Consider the following 16,148-nt stretch of genomic DNA (forward strand, 5'->3'; position numbering starts at 1 on the left):
TTAACAACATGCAGTAAGATTCCACTTGAATTCATTTGAGAGGCAGTTTACATTCTGCTGCTTTGGTTAGCAACAGAGTTCAGCAATTACTATTTAATTCCAGTGTTTAATGTCCGAAATTGCACGATTTTGAAGTCATTTAAAGTGAACGAAGATGTTATTTTCCTAATCTATAGGCACGTTTTTTGTTGTTGTTGTTGTTTTTTTAGTTAATGCACTGAGTTATGTACCCTGCCTACCGCCTGTAGACGTCTGGGATAGGCTCCAGCACCCCCCGCGACCCTTGTGAGGAGTAAGCGGTTATGTATCGTTTATAAATAAAAACCAGGTCAAAGAATTACGATCAGCAAAATGTATACGTTAATTTGAATGGAAATTTTGAATTCCTCATTAAAACATATATATATATATAGATATATATATATTTCTGGATATTTTTTACTTCTTCAAAATGTAGCCACAGTCCTGAAAACCTATTTAAAACTTTTTTATTTATTTATTTATTTTTTATAGATTTCAAATATTTTTCTTCCCATAAAATGAGCAAATATGAAAGAGTACAAATGTTGGTACTCCAACAGCTTGCCCTCGTGTCCACACACATCATGACAGCTGCAGGAAATGTTCTAAATATACAACACGGAGGCCTTCAAGCCAGCGAATGTGCCGTGCGTCAAATGAATCCGTGCATCTGGAAAGCCACACACACACGCCGCGATTTGCTTTGGGAAAGCAAACGCGTCGCCTCACATGAACCAGTCGAATAGCGTGCGGCGAGGCCAAAAACCCGATTTCCGCGTGTGCTTTGTGGCTAAACACTGCTGTGGCGCTGATGAGATATTATTCACATCTCACGGCGCCCGCCGGCCGACACGGGCGGCGTTAACGTGCAGACGCCGGAGCACTGCACGCAACTTATTACGGCCGCTACAATAACTCGGGGAGCATTTCGAGCGAGAGACAGCGAGGCTTTGAATAATGGATGCGAAGAGCACTGTTACACGGAACACAAGCCTGTGAGGTGACATCGCTGCTTTCGGAGCGAAACCCGTGCGCATGGAATATGGAGCAAGAAAGAAACGATTCAATTAGCGGTATGAATTGTTTGCCAACTTGTGTGAGGTGGCAGGAAGCCGTCACAAAATGCCAATGAGGGCTGGGCATTGCCACCAACCTCACGATACGATACGTATTGCGATACATATGTATCCCACATAAGACACATTTTTTGTTTTTTTTTAAACAAAATATAGGAAAATTGGTACACTGACACACGTGCCATGTTAAGTTTATAAGTAAATAAATGTTGATATTCTTCCTCTGCTTTAATTTTTCTTAGCAAGACGCAGTGTCCAATCACTGGTGAGCTATTTTTGCATTAATTGAAGGCAATTAACTTCAAAGACGCTGCTGGTTTTGATGTTTTAGGTACAATGCAAGCCGCAAAGGCAAACGTTCACTGCCTATTTAAAGTTAACGAGCAATATGGATTCTGACGCCTGCGTATCGATACGTGTATTGTAATGAGGCCCGCAACGATATATTGCCGTATCGATTTTTTCAGCACACCCCTAATGCCAATGTACAATTTGAAAAGAAGAAATATATTGTAGTAGTACAACCTTAATTGCTTGGACAAAACATGGACTGACCCACTAACTTGGGTCAATTTTATTCAACTTTGGGTTATTTTGTTTAAAACAGTTGGGTTGGGCTAATTTTTCATCTAGATTGAATTTTTTATTTTTTTTAAATAATGTAGTACTAGTAATAGCATTATCAGTGGTAATGTGAAGATCACATAAACCAGGGGTGTGCAAACTTTTTCATTTGAGGGCCACATACAGAATATCAGAAGGACGCAAGGGCCACACAATGTTATGAAGACAAATTGTGTTTAGTCCTAAAAATTGTACAAAATTGATTTGTGCTGAGTTTAGTTTCTTTTTAAATTTAGGTAGTTTTAATGAGTTTTCAGTCTTTTGAGAGGATGACACTAACTCAAGACCAAGGCCGAGACAATTATGAAGACTTATCATAAAGGAGACCAAATCAGAAGCAACTATTTGCGGAGATAAAACAGTGAAGAACTAAACCAAGGTCGGTCAAGACCAAATCAAGACCAAGAACGAGCCAATGTGAGACTTCAAAGAGATGCGACAAAGTCAAGACCAAGATTTTGAGGCGATAGCAACAATGGTGCCCGGGGCGGTGCCGTCCCGGCGCGGTCCGCTGCTCCGTGCCCGGCGGCGCGGTTCGGGGTGGGTGGGCCTCCGGTGTGCCCCGTGGTTCCCTCTCCCCTCCCCCTTCCTCCCCCCCGTCGCCTCTCCCTCCTCGCCTCCTCCCGCCCATCCTCCTCTGCCTCCCGGTCCCTTTTCCCTTGTCGCCCTCCCTCCTCCTCTCCCCCCCCGCCTCCTGCCCTGCAGCCGCCCTTTCGCCTTCTTGTCGTCTTCTCCCCGCTTCCCCCGCCCCCCCCCCCCCTTCCCTGTCTGCCCTGCGGCCCCTCCCCCTCCCTCTCCCTGGGCCTGGGGCTCCCTCCCCGGCCCGGGCGTCGGGCTCCGGGGGCCGGGCGAGGGTTTGGGGCCTGCCCCGCTCCGGTATAACTCCTGGTGCCCCGGGCGGGCCCCGGTGGCTGGTGGGCTGTCCGGTAGCCCTGCTGCGCTGGCTGTCCGCCCATTGTGGTGCCGGGTGGATGAGGTGGGGGGCGGCGGGGGGTGGGGGTGCTGGGGGGCGGGCGTGCCACCTACACCCGCCGGGTTGGGTGAGGCCCCGCTGGTCGCTCCTCTTACTCACTTCACTAGCTTGCACTATACACTTTGTAAATATACACATAGGGCACACAACACATTTCTTGGTGGGGTGGGGAAGGGTGGAAACACCGTCTTCACCCTTCAACTCCCCTCCAATTTTAATGCACCTCACGTCCAAGGGGAGGGGTGAGTTGGGGCGGGGAGCCATCAGAGGGGATGGACTGCAGTGCCTGGCAGCGCTGTGGTCCCCCCCATTTGTGTCCCTGCCCCACCACTTTGTCCCTCCATTCCCTTTTTTAATGCACCACACATATACATATTCATTTTTTGGGGGGGGATACGGGTGTGTCGGAGTAGGGGAAATTTTTTCCCTCTGCTCCGACTCACCTGCTCCCAATTTTAATGCACCACACGCACACACTTGTATATACACTGGGTGGGGCCACATTCACGGTGTAAGGGTAGAGCTCGCCAGTCGGCGAGCTGGCGGACTCAGTAACAGGGTTAGGTGTCACTTGTACTCTGGCGTGACGACCGGGGCCTCTCCCCACCGGGCTCGGTGTTCTGGTGTCCCGCCTTCTCCCCTGGTGCTTCCTCCTCTGCTTCCCCCCTCCCGCCGCGGTGCAAATCTCGCGCGGCTGGAGGTGGGGTGGGCACATCTTCCCTCTCTGCGCTGCTGCCCGGTGCCGGTTTCCGGGGGGGGGTGGGGGGTTCTCGCGGGGGGCCGGGTTCGCGGGGGGGGGGGTGGCGGCCGTCGGGGGGGGGCGGCTTGTTTGGGGGGGGGGTGGAGGTATGGGTGGGTGGGGGGTTGGGTGCTGGGGGTCGGGGTGTGTTCGGGGGTTTGGGGGTCGGGGGTGGTGGGGCCTGGGTCGTGGTGGATGGCGGGTTTGGGTGGGGTGCGGGGGGGTCGTGGGGGGATGGGGGCTGGGGACCGGTGGGGCGCTGTGGGGGCCCGCTGGGCCTCGTTCTGCGGCCTTGGGCTCGGGGGTGTGGGCCGGGGCTGGGGCGGGGGTGTTCCGGGTATCTGGGTCGGCTCGCTGACCGGTGTCCGCTCGGGTGGCTTGGGGGTGGCCTTGGTGCTGCCGCGGCCTGGGGATTTCGGGGGGGGTGGGGGGGGGGGGGGGGTGCTCGCTTTGCTGGACCGCGGTTGACGGCTTCTCTCTTTGGTGGTGGTCCTTATGCATGCCAGATCCGTCGCACCAGCATCTACTGAAACTCAACAGAAGTACCCTCTCCCTCCCACAGCCCCTTGAATCAGTTGGTGCTGGTGTCTGTGGTTCTCACTTTTCTTTATCTATCCTTCCCTCCTTCCTCTCTTTAGTTTTTCCTCTGGTCACTTGAGATCTTAATTTATTAGAAGTATGAGGTTTCTGGGGTTGGCATAAGACTCCGGTTTTGTAACCACGCAGGAGGGGTCTTGTTGGTGCTGGACTTCACTTTGATGGATTGGATGTACTGGCTTCTATTGATCTCACTCTGCCTTATCGATCCTTCCCTCCTTCCTCTCTTTAGTTTTTCCTCTGGGCTCTTGAGATCTCGCTAAATTTGCTGGAATTTAGAGGCTTCCGGGGTTGGCGTAAGACTTTGATTTTGTAATCATGGGGAAGGCAGGAAGTGTTTGGTCGGTGCTGGATGTCACTTTGATTTACCTTTCTTTTCTCTTTATTTCTTTTTTTTCTGACCTTTTCTCTGGTCTCCTGACCATTTAAATCTCACGACTCTGGCAAGATTCTGAAGTACCTGGTTAAGGCGAAGGGTAATGGGATATTTATAAGGTTTTAGGTGAATGAATGAGTATAAATTTATACGTATTTGCACGCACGCACGCAAACGCACGCAAAAAAAAAAAAAAAAAAAAAAAAAAAAAAAAAAAAAAAAAAAAAAAAAAAAAAAAAAAAAAAGGAAAAAAAAGTATATTTCTATCCGTTTCCATTTAGCAGCAATTCGAAATAGAATGCAGCTAAGTTTCATCATTATTCACAAATCTGCTTAGAATTGTGGGGAAACAGCTTGTTTTCATCATGGCCCTGCTTGATTTATTATACTCTGCTGCCACCTGCTGGCCGTTTTGTAATTCTCGAAATATGTTCTCTGCAGTTGAGAGGCTGCATCAAAGCCTTCTGTATGCTGTAGCATAAAAACAACAACAACAACAAAAACGGATAAATACGTCTTTGGGACACAATACATTTAAAACAGAAAATATGTATATGTTTTTGAGAGCAAATGAGTGCATTACCTCAAATGACTGAACTATCCAAAATATTGCTAGTTTGATGATCTAGTAGCGGCGGTTTTGCCATTTCAGCAGTGATCCGCACGTCGCTGCTTTCCAGACTCCGACATTGGTCTTGTGTATGTAAAAAGAATGTCATTTTGTCAGTGCCTGCCCTCCAACTAACTGATGATCCAGTCCAGGCTTTAACCTGCCTTTCTTCTTAAGTCACCTGGGATAGGATCCAGATTGCCCTGAACAGGATACGAATCATAAAAAAAAGGTATGGATGGATTGATAAAAAAAAAAAAAAAAAAAAAAATGTCATGTCTGAAAGTCTCAAAGGAAAACCATTCAAACTTGTCTCCGTAAGCCTCTGGGTCTGAGTTAAAATTCTGCCTATAGGGCACGACTGTGTTTCCCCCCCCCCCCCCCCCCCCCCCCGACTGCTACTTGATCCCCCCCCCTTCTATCATCCGCAGCCACAGGACCAAGTCGTCAGGCTGGCCGCCTCCGTCAGGGACGTGGAGCACCTCGCAGGGACCCCCCAATGGCTGGGACACGGCCACCAATAGAGAGGGGCGTGACTGCTACATCAAGTGAGTGTTTCGAAAGGAGCTCCGAGCAACCAAGAGATGTTTCAGACCACTCGGCAACGCTATGATTATTCCAGCGAGCGTCACTGCCTCCAACGGCATCTCCATCTGTGCATTCGGAATACTGATTCGCTTTTCCTTACCCTGCTGTGCACTCTCTCTCTCTCTCTCTCTTTCTGTCTTTCTTTTTCTCGATGCCCTGCACACCACACGCTCCTTCTCGCACACCCACCACTCTCTCTGCACGCAGTCTCCCGTATGCACAAGAGGAATTTTTATTTGTATTTTTATTTTTTTTTAAATTAATTCACCTGTGCGGGAATTTGCTTTTTGCGCCGCCATTTGGCTCATTTATCAGAGGATTCCGGCTTAATTAACTGCCACATAAAGGTAACTGTGTTGTGGATGTCCTTAACACATTCATTGCCAGACCAGCAAAAAAAAAAAAAAAAAAAAAAAAAAAAAACATCATTTGATGTATTTTTCCGTCAATGGCAGTGAATGAGTTAAATCATGTTAAAGTGTTGCTCTATCTTGTGACGACATACTGTATTGCATACTTCTTTAGATTTTCTATTTGTACCTTTCTCAACAAAACGTTGATCTTCCATTTTCCTCTCCGCCTTGTACATTTACATGCTGCACCAAAGAGGAGGTTGAAGCCTCGTCACACGAGGGTTGTAGCCCGGCGTGTGCGTGATGTGGAGAGGTGTTACGTAAGAAGCGAGAGCGCCGGCTGCAGTCAGAGAGTGCATCTGCATGATGAGGCGCGTTCGCGGAGGCTGTTTGTTTTTTTTGGTCGTCAAAATTTTGTGGCAGACTCACGAATAATCAAACGTCCGCTTGTGTGTCCGTCACCGGCCATCTGAGCGCGACGAGGCCGCCGGGCACAATGCCAGTCGGGAGCATTTTTTTTAAAGGAACGTTGTCCGCGTGACAGCGGGCACATAAATAAACCAGCGGCTATTTAATATTAACAGTATGACGCGCAGTTATGAAAAAAAGGATGCGATGCAGTCGAGGGAGTGATTCTGGAGGAATGTTGAACATTTTTGCCACATGCTGTTGACAGCACCTGAAAATGACATCACAGCGCCGAAGGCCTGAGATTACGACCGTCACGGCTCACCTGTTTGTCCGGGTTTGGTCATGTGACGTTCGCAAGCTGAGCCCTTAGGCACCGTGATGTCACTTTCAGTTGACAGCAAGTGGCAGGCGGTGCAAGGTAAAATGGCCACCCCCTGAGATGCATAAAATATGAAATATTATGCAAACGCAAGATTGATCAGACTACTAGTGGGGGCGCATGCAGCAATTTGACTTCCTCTTTAAAGAGGCACAGATTATCTGCATTTGGAAAGTCTGTAAATGGATAGTGTTGCAAAATGCCACAGACTTGTTTGGCATACTTTTGCAGCGCCTATCGAGGACTCCATGGAGGTCGACCAATACTACTCTGCCCTGAATACATTAAAGATTCTGGCAAAAGCGTTTTGTTCTTAAATGTTGACAAATAGAATCCACATGGTACTAATCAACAAGTGATCAACGAACTACCGGAAAGAATCTTTTGTCATGATCTATATGCGATCAAATCACTGGTGAAGAGGATCTGATTGACTTTCAATAATCCATTTGCCTAATCAAAAGTCTCCGAAAGTAATCATCTCGACAACTTGCTACTTGGACTTGATGAACTGAGTGAACTTTTAATAATCCACCTGCTTGAATCAAAAGTCTCCGAATGAAATCAACTGGAAATCGAACTTCATGGACTTGATGAACTGAGTGAAATTTTATCATCTCTGTTGATTTTTATTTTTATTGCTTGATCTTTTGCGTCCTAGTTTTGTATGGGGGCGGGAATTTATAAGCTTTATGCTTCTTCCTGCCAGCCCTTTTTCTTTTCGGTTATTATATGTCTAAACTGTATGATGTAATGTTTGATTGTCATCAATGCTGTCCGAAAGGAAAAATGAACAAATAAATCAAATCAAATAGAGGATAAGATTCCAACCAAATGGCGAGGGAATATGAGTCATTATTGTTAGAGTGGTTAAAAAATTACGAAGCAGGCGTGAGCAGAGAAAGAAGATAAACACTGCTCTGTCCTTTCCAAAATGTAAATTGTTGGTTGTCTGGTTTTGGGGCACAGTCCATTAAACAAAATGAAATTCAAAAGCAAAAAAAAATAAAAAAAAATAAAAAAAAATAAAAAAAAATGAAAATGTCTGTGCATCTTCCACTGTGTCTTACTAAAAATCATTGTGGAGCTATGTGAGCTGCTAATGTGGATAATTAGTGGCCATCACATACTACATGGCTGTCTGCACATTGGGAAAGAAGCCATGTTAAGCAGGTGGCCGACAATGAGGAAGAGAGATTACAGGTCCATATGGTTTTGACAATCTGTTGAGTTCCTCATTTGAAAGGTTAAAAAGAACAATGAATAATGGCCAGCAAAACATGTCAAGATTAAAAAAAAAAATGCAGGCGAAAAAAAAGGCACTCACAGCCCCAGTGACAGGTAAACATTAAAAGGTGGACTTGATGAATAGAGTTGGAAGTTAATCAGAGCATCAAGAGTGGAGTTATTGCATCTACGCATTTCTGCCAGTAGGGTTTATCACATTCATCACATATACAGAATGAGTTGATTGAGCTGGTTCTAGCAAGCCTGGTGCATCTGATTTTATGGTGGATCATTCAAATAGCGCAACCCCACACGTCGAGCATACATGGTTCAATTTTGGTCACAATCGGACAACATTTCAAAAGACAAGTTGGTTTGTTGAAGGCAAGAAAGTGGACAAAATGATCCGAAAGTGACTCCATCAACTACCGTATTTTCCGCACTATAAGGCGCACCTAAAAGCCGTCAATTTTTTCAAAAGCTGACCATGCGCCTTATAATCCAGTGCGCCTTATATATGGATCAATATTAAGCCGCAACGGGTTTCGCTGTCAAGACGCTTCGGTGACCCTGCACGATCGGTGACGCGCATGCGCAGAAGATCCCGCCATCTTGGATCGCTAGCTAATGCTAATACTTTATCTCAGAGAAAATAATAAAACAGCTGTTTATTCATTTTGGAGTTGTCAGAAAGCTGGTTTGTAATCTATTAATAAACTTTGACTGACCTATCTGACTGTTTTGTTGACATTCCCTTTAGCGCAGCACCATCTAATGGATGCATAACGTAACCCCAGCCTGTACTGTAGCGCCTTATATTTGGAAAAGTTTGTAAAATATGTCATTCATTGAAGGTGCGCCTTATAATGCGGTGCACCGTATATATGGAAAAAGTTTGAAAATATGTCATACATTGAATGCCTTATAATGCGGTAAATAAATGGCAGACATCAGAGCACACAAAGTAAAAGTTGGCCACTGCAAATGGAGTTCACCTTCCACCCCAAATGTCACTCATTTCTGAGTTTTGAAAAAAAAAAAAAAGACCTAAAATTAGTAATATTTCTTTAGCTTGTGAATAATAAAAAGGGGAAGGGAAAAATAAATAAATAAATTTCATAACGCATGTTCCGGCCGTTAAAGTTGTCTAAAAGAGCTTTTCCAAGTAGCATAACACCGGAAAAACAAGCATCACATAAAACGCAATGCCCCCTCCTTACTAGAGATGACATAGTAAACAGCCTGTAGAACATGTTTGACTTCCCATTAAAAACAGAAAGAACAATAACCGTTCTGAAACTTTGACTTTGATATCGATATACTCAGAGTGCCATGCAGACGGAAGCTATTTTATCAAGAAGTGCATAAGTAAGAATGAAACGTTTCTTCTTATCCAGAAATTGACAAGTCACTCTACACTTGAGCATCGTGCTGCACTTTCTTGTTTTTGGCAAATGGCAGATTTTGCTGCCTTTGTTTCGTGACCGCTTAATTGTTAGTCATTATTGTCGAATAGCACGTGTCAAGAATAAATGTGAATTACACACTGTCTTGCGTGCTGGCCCAAAGCTTTAATTAACCAACATTGCTGGCAAGATTCTGCTGAAAAACTCTTCGGTTTAAGGTTAAGGTTGGAAAATACAGAATGATTTGCGTTTAGTTACAAATGCTGAAATTGTCATTGGACAAGGAAGGACTTTGCTAGCGTTGTCAACTTGTCACAGTCACTTGTAGAGATCATATTACATAATGTTATCTGGAACTCCAGAAATGTACATCAGCCCCTTTGATTTTACTAACCCATTAAAAAGTATGTATTGTAATTCCAAATATAAGGTTTAAAGGTGAAGTCAACCCAAAGATTTTTCTTTTTTTTTTTTTTTTTTTTTTTTTTTTTTTTTTTTTTTTTTTTTTTTTTTTTTAAGAAGATTTTTCTAATGATATGTTCTATGCAGCCCCATTAGTCTAAAAAATGGTATTCTCATTATGATTGTGTTTGTGGAATATGAATTAAGGAGCAAAATACATCCGTTTTTACCTATCTCGGGGGGGGGGCATTTTGCCACTGTCATGAGTGTGTCATGAAGGGGTGATGTTTTGTCTCATGAGATGTTTTGTTTTTGTTGCTATCATCAAGTTTCAACTGAAGTGACGTTTGCGTTCATGTCCTGTTAAGTTTGGGTTGATGACCATGAGGTCAAGTGTCACGTACTGACGTAACAAATGTCTGTTTACAAAACGTGATGTTTGGTGATGTCAACCTTTAATCCTTTAGGTGATGTCGTTCTTTAGTCCTTTACGATTCGCTGTCTGTCGGTGCAGTCTGAGAATTGTGCGTGGTTCGCCGGATTATTAACTCTGTTCGTCGGTGTGCTTCCGCAGCCCGAGGGGGCTCGGCATGCAGTCTCGTCATTTTTTCCGTTTGGTCAAGTGATGTGAATAAACAGTTTAAAACCTTATTCGTGTCTGCGCCTTTGGGATCCAAACCTCTCAGCACACGACAGCCACTTGCTGTCCGCTGAAAATGACATCACAGTTGCTCAAGGTAGACTACTGACCAATCACAGGTCACCTGTTTTCTGACCACTGAGCCCTGCTGCTTAATTAATATTCCACAAACTCAATATTAATCAGAATGCTCTGTTTAGACTAGTGGTGTGCATACAACATATTTTTGTAAAGAGAAAATTTGTGACTGACTTCATCTTTGAAGTTCAGGCTGGCATATTATCAATATTTGTTTTGCATGAAAAACCCTCTCACAGAACAAAACAGCTAGTACGTAGTCCAAACAAAGTCATTTAACAATCTCCTTATGTCTTTTTGCACAGCCAATTCAGCCAGAGCGGCTCCCTTGAAGAGGTTCGGCTAGATGGAGACAAGTTTGTGCCGCCAGCACCCCGCAAGGTGGAGATGAGACGAGACCCGGTGCTTGGATTTGGCTTTGTGGCGGGCAGTGAGAAGCCTGTGGTGGTCCGCTCGGTCACGCCAGGTAAAAAGTGACTCAGCTTTTTACTATAACAGTGACTCATCCCATTATCAACACTTTAGCCCCCCGGAGGTGGGCAAATACTCCATAAAAGTGGAAAAGATGAATCAATGGCGGGTTTTAGGTTACGTAAATGACTCGTAAATTTGATCAAGCGCTCATTGGTTGTAGTGGCGGTGAAAAAAAAATCTGATTTGCATTATGGAACGAGTTTGGTGTGTGTGAACAGGGGGTCCATCAGAAGGCAAGCTGATCCCGGGGGACGAGATCATCATGATCAATGATGAGCCAGTCAGTACCGCGCCCAGGGAGAGGGTGATTGACCTCGTCAGGTAGGACAACACAAGAAGACGCTTTTACTCATCTGCCTAACACAGTGTGGCAGTTCTCATGCATTTTCATGCAAACTATCAAAACGTTCAAGTCAGCTTACGATGCAGTTGTAACATGCTGGCCAACACGCCTGTAAGCAGTGCATAAAAGCTATTACCGTATTTTTCAGATTATAAATCGCATTTTTTTTTCATAGTTTGGCCGGGGGTGCGACTTATACTCTGGTGCGGCTTATGTGTGAAATTATTAACACATGATTATATCATTTCACATGTTATTTTCACACTAAACCGCAAGAGGGCGCTCTAGGCCTGTGTTGATAATTTCAACATTGCCGGTAGAAGAGGAAGCGGCGCATCGTCTACCTCCCGAGTTGGGGGAGTTGTTTAAAAGTGACACCGAGGATGAAGATTTTATTGGATTTAGTGATTTGGAGTGAAACTGATATAGTTTGCTAAACTTGTTAACATGTTCTTTATGCTAGACTTATATGAATAACTTGTAGTGATGGGAACATAATTCACCCACGGAACGTTCCGGGTGGGAAGGTTTTGTTATGTGGAAAAGGGGAGTTAGCCTGTTAGCTTCTAGCTGAGTGGGGAGTTGCTGTTAAGACCTCAGAAGCTGATGTCAATAAAACGCCAGCCAGCCTTTGGCTCCGCCCTTCAACACTCCGCCTCCGACTCCCGTCACTGCTTGCTACAAACTCTTAATATGTGACGTCGTTACTGACATTAGCAGGCATGTCAGTCATGTAATGTTAGTATACCGTACGCTTATTCAGCCTGTTGTTCTCTATTTTATTTTTATTTTAAATTGCCTTTCAAGATGACATGTATGTTTTTGGTGTTGGATTTTATCAAGTAAATTTCCCCCAAAAATGCGTTTTATAATCCAGTGCGATTTATATGTTTTTTCCTTCTTAATGATGCATTTTTTGGCTGGTGCGATTTATAATCCGGAGCGCCGTATAATCCGAAAAATACGGTACTTGACTCTAAAATTCCATAATTGTGTACAAAGTTCTGTTTTTCCTTTTTAATGTGTTATTTATATTTTAATTTGGGGAAAATGGTTTCAAAATAGTTAGGTTGACCCCCATTTAATCCCGTGTGACCCCGGCATCGTTGACTGACTAGTAGTAACAGGTGATCACTAGAATGATGATGATGATGATGATGATTCAAAATAAGAACTTTTTTGGACAGATGGGCAGAAAGATTGTCAAAGAAATCCAAATCTTGAATGTGAGCATGTGGCCACAGTACAACGTGTGACTTTGATGAAATTCATTTTGGGAAAAGCGCCCAATGCGGCTGCTCCTTTGCAGCTTTTGTTGTCTCCAGTGAGGAACACGGAGCTGCCAAGAGTAGAAATGGAGTCCATTAACAAACAAAAAAAAAAAAATCTAAAATACGAAAATATTTATCAGTCCTTTTGACTCAAAGCATACGTATGTGCTATACTTTATTTTACAGGAGCTGCAAGGAGTCCATATTATTGACTGTTGTTCAGCCATACCCGGTGAGTGTCTACCAGTTTGATGCTCATTTATTGGAGAATGATATGAACATATGTCACCCAGAACCATCAGCCAACTGTACTGCCAAAGTATCATCAGTCAGTCTTTTCATGTCGTAACATCATCCCCTTGTAAGACTTCAGATTAACTCAATGACAAGTCAACACTTCCCAGCCACCAAGCACCAGATGGTGACCTAAACCGAGCCAAAATGTCAGTCGGTTGTATTGGTACAGTAGTTGATTTTCCATCAAAACAAGCTCAAATCATTGGAATATTGTAATTCCCTCCAATAATGAAGCATTAATCAATAGTGGCTTATAGGATAAAACAATTTCTTGGCTTCAATGAGCAATTACATTTGTAGAACGATTTGAATTGCAGCAAGGAAAAGGATTTGTGTCGAGTTTCGTAATACTCGAGAGGACCGAGCAGCTCTTCTATTCCAGTCTGTAATTACTTCCTTTTACCAGGCGTTTCTTTGCAGCCTCAATGGCACACTTGATGGTGAGCGGGGTTATTATGTTTCAAAGGAGGATACGTTTTGAATGTGCGTAAAGATTGGGAAAAGTGTATTTGACTCATTTTATAAGGACCTAAATGTCCTTTACAAACTCCTTTTTTTTTCTCTTTCCCTCCCAAAGTCGCCCAAGTCGGCATTCATCAGCGCAGCCAAAAAGGCCAAGTTAAGGACAAATCCTGTGAAAGTCCGCTTTGCCGAAGAAGTCATCATCAACGGCCAGGTTCCTGTAAGTCGCGCACGTTTTTGTGTTCTCAAAGCTGACACGGAGCAGATAAGCCAATATTTCTTTTCATCGCTCCGGAATAGAACGCGCGTGGGCGTGACTGACAGATGGAGGCACATGTTCCCACAAAGCACTTCGCTGGTTTGTAAAATGTGTCACACAAAGTGTGGTAACTGGAGGGAACTGATTTTGAAAAGGCTGATAGATACATCGCTCTACTTTGCATTAACCCTTGGGCTTCAGACGGCTAAATAGAAGTGTGAATCTGTAGTGCTGAGTCAGAAAGTGTTGCTTGGAACCTACCAAACAGGAGGCTGACCTTAAAACAGATTATTACTTCGGCCAAACAATGAATTCAAAGGCCGAGTCTGCCGGTTTCACTCTGGAAAAGGCACTTTTTAAATACAGGATTTAAACAAACAAACTACTTCTCAATTTACAGATCAGGGCTTGTCTTCATTTCTGGTGGTGATTTTGTCCTAAAAATCAATCATTCACACACGTAAGATTATGTGAGTGAGTGAGTGAGTGAGTGAGTGAGTGAGTGAGTGAGTGAGTGAGTGAGTGAGTGAGTGAGTGAGAAAAAAAAACTAATAATCCGTGCGTGCTTTCAAAATGCCGCGGGAATGACGTCACACAGCCGGCAAATTCGCCCGGTCCCCGTTTGTGACACGAGCCCCCCCTCCCGCTCTGCGATTGGCTGTAGGGTTTTAAACACTCCCTTTCCACAGAAACGGCCCGCTGTTTACAAAACAAACACAAAATGGAAAAATGCAGGCTGGGGGTGTGGGGGGTTAGGACAAAATCACCACCGAAGATTAACATAAGCCCAGATGTGTAAATTGAGAAGTAGTTTGTTTGTTTAAATCCTGTATTTAAAAAGTGCCTTTTCCAGAGTGAAACCGGCAGACTCGGCCTTTAAGGTCCACTAAAACGTCCACTAAACTGTACACACACACTATTAGGAACGTCAACATTGAAATACATCACAATATGGCTCACACAGCATCAATGCTCAGTGGGCTTAACAGTAAATAGGAGACTTGCAGCTCCTAATTACCTGCTTAGGACTTCAAATGGTGTGCGTTCAGTTTGCAAAAGGCCATCTTGTTACCGAGTTATGTTGCTCATTATCCCTTGACTAAATGCAAAAAATGATAAACAGCCGAGCCAGATGTTTACAGTCTTTATCCTAAACTATAAAGGAACCATCTTATGAACCATGTCTCCACCTCAGAGTAAAAACAAAAACAAAAGCAGACACAAATTTAAAACCGTTTCTCTGTTCTTCCATATTTTTTCTCTGATGAGTCTTTTGTTTTCATTCCTCTCTCAGGAAACTGTGAAGGACAACTCGCTTCTTTTTATGCCAAATGTTCTCAAGGTCTACCTGGAGAATGGCCAGACCAAATCGTTTAAATTTGACAGCAACACGTCTATTAAGGTAGGCGACAACTCTGTGTAATATAGTTGTATGATCCGTACCGACGTCGACAGCCATCCATATTCTGAGCCGCTTTATCCTCACTAGGGTCGGTGAAAAAAAAAAAAAAGAAAGAAAAGTTCTCTTGTGGCCTTATGGGTTGTCTATAGTCAGAGTATTAGTTCAAATCTGAACTCATATTTGAACAGGATGTCATCTTGACACTGCAAGAGAAGCTGTCCATTAAGAGCATCGAACACTTCTCTCTCATTCTGGAGCATAGAGCTGAAGGATCGGCAAGCAAACTCATGCTCTTGCATGAGCAAGAAATGCTAACTCAGGTGAGACAACACACTTGACTAGTGTCAAAGGTATAAGGATGCACGCGTTGTGGTATATAGTGTAAGACACAAAAAAAGCGGATGCTCATGATGTACATCAAGTGTCTTGTAATAACCAATCAATCCTGCAGTAGGTCAATAATACATAGCTAATGCATGCTAAACGCTGTCAAATATGCAAATAAGATGTGTGAATTTTGACTCAATGTTTATATTGGACTAACACTCTAGGTGACAAAGAGGCCAGGGTCACACAAGATGAAGTGTTTTTTTCGCATCACTTTTGTCCCAAAGGACCCGTTAGAGCTCCTTAGGAGAGATGCAATAGCATTTGAGTACCTCTACGTCCAGGTGAGTGGATCAATACTATGGATATTATAGTACGCACCGCCAAGTCTAATAATTAGATGCATGTTTATTGTCGAGTTAATGGCCTTGTAATCATTCATCCAGTCAGTAATGTAACCTCTTGTCCTCTTTCTCTGTTACGTCTCAAGAGCTGTAATGATGTGGTGCTGGAGCGATTTGGGTCGGAGCTGAAATATGACACTGCCCTACGTCTGGCCGCCCTGCAAATGTACATTCTAACCATCAATACCAAACAGTCCCAGAAGGTGTCCCTCAAGTATATAGAGTAAGTTGGCAGGATTTCACGTCGCGCGACATGGGGCCAAAATCGCCCCAAAATGGCGATTCTACAAATTATAGACCCATTTGATTATTTACATTTACTTATTCTTGTCAAGAAAGAAAGAGGGGGGGGGGGGTTAATTACTGCTCTTCCCTGTCAAGTGATTGACCTCCTGTAATGTTCCCGAAT

The 16,148-nt window shown here is 44.0% G+C and overlaps 1 protein-coding gene across 5 annotated transcripts in view; it reads left to right on the plus strand.

The window, feature by feature from the left end:
• The window catches only part of LOC144030602 (FERM and PDZ domain-containing protein 4-like), a 47,670-nt gene that overhangs the window by 21,771 nt on the left and 9,751 nt on the right, over window positions 1–16,148 (plus strand). For 4 of the 5 annotated variants that reach the window (XM_077537041.1, XM_077537039.1, XM_077537043.1 and 1 more), the window contains exons 2-10: window positions 5,448–5,564; window positions 10,806–10,966; window positions 11,193–11,295; window positions 12,775–12,820; window positions 13,463–13,567; window positions 14,901–15,008; window positions 15,197–15,328; window positions 15,560–15,679; window positions 15,826–15,962. In XM_077537041.1, the coding sequence (XP_077393167.1) occupies window positions 5,448–5,564; window positions 10,806–10,966; window positions 11,193–11,295; window positions 12,775–12,820; window positions 13,463–13,567; window positions 14,901–15,008; window positions 15,197–15,328; window positions 15,560–15,679; window positions 15,826–15,962 (1,029 nt within the window). Of the gene's footprint in view, window positions 1–5,447; window positions 5,565–5,738; window positions 5,952–10,805; window positions 10,967–11,192; window positions 11,296–12,774; window positions 12,821–13,462; window positions 13,568–14,900; window positions 15,009–15,196; window positions 15,329–15,559; window positions 15,680–15,825; window positions 15,963–16,148 lie in introns of those variants that run through there. The other variant, XM_077537042.1, reaches the window with a different exon arrangement.

Source organism: Festucalex cinctus, chromosome 11 (genome assembly GCF_051991245.1).
Source record: "Festucalex cinctus isolate MCC-2025b chromosome 11, RoL_Fcin_1.0, whole genome shotgun sequence".
Lineage (NCBI taxonomy): Eukaryota > Metazoa > Chordata > Actinopteri > Syngnathiformes > Syngnathidae > Festucalex > Festucalex cinctus.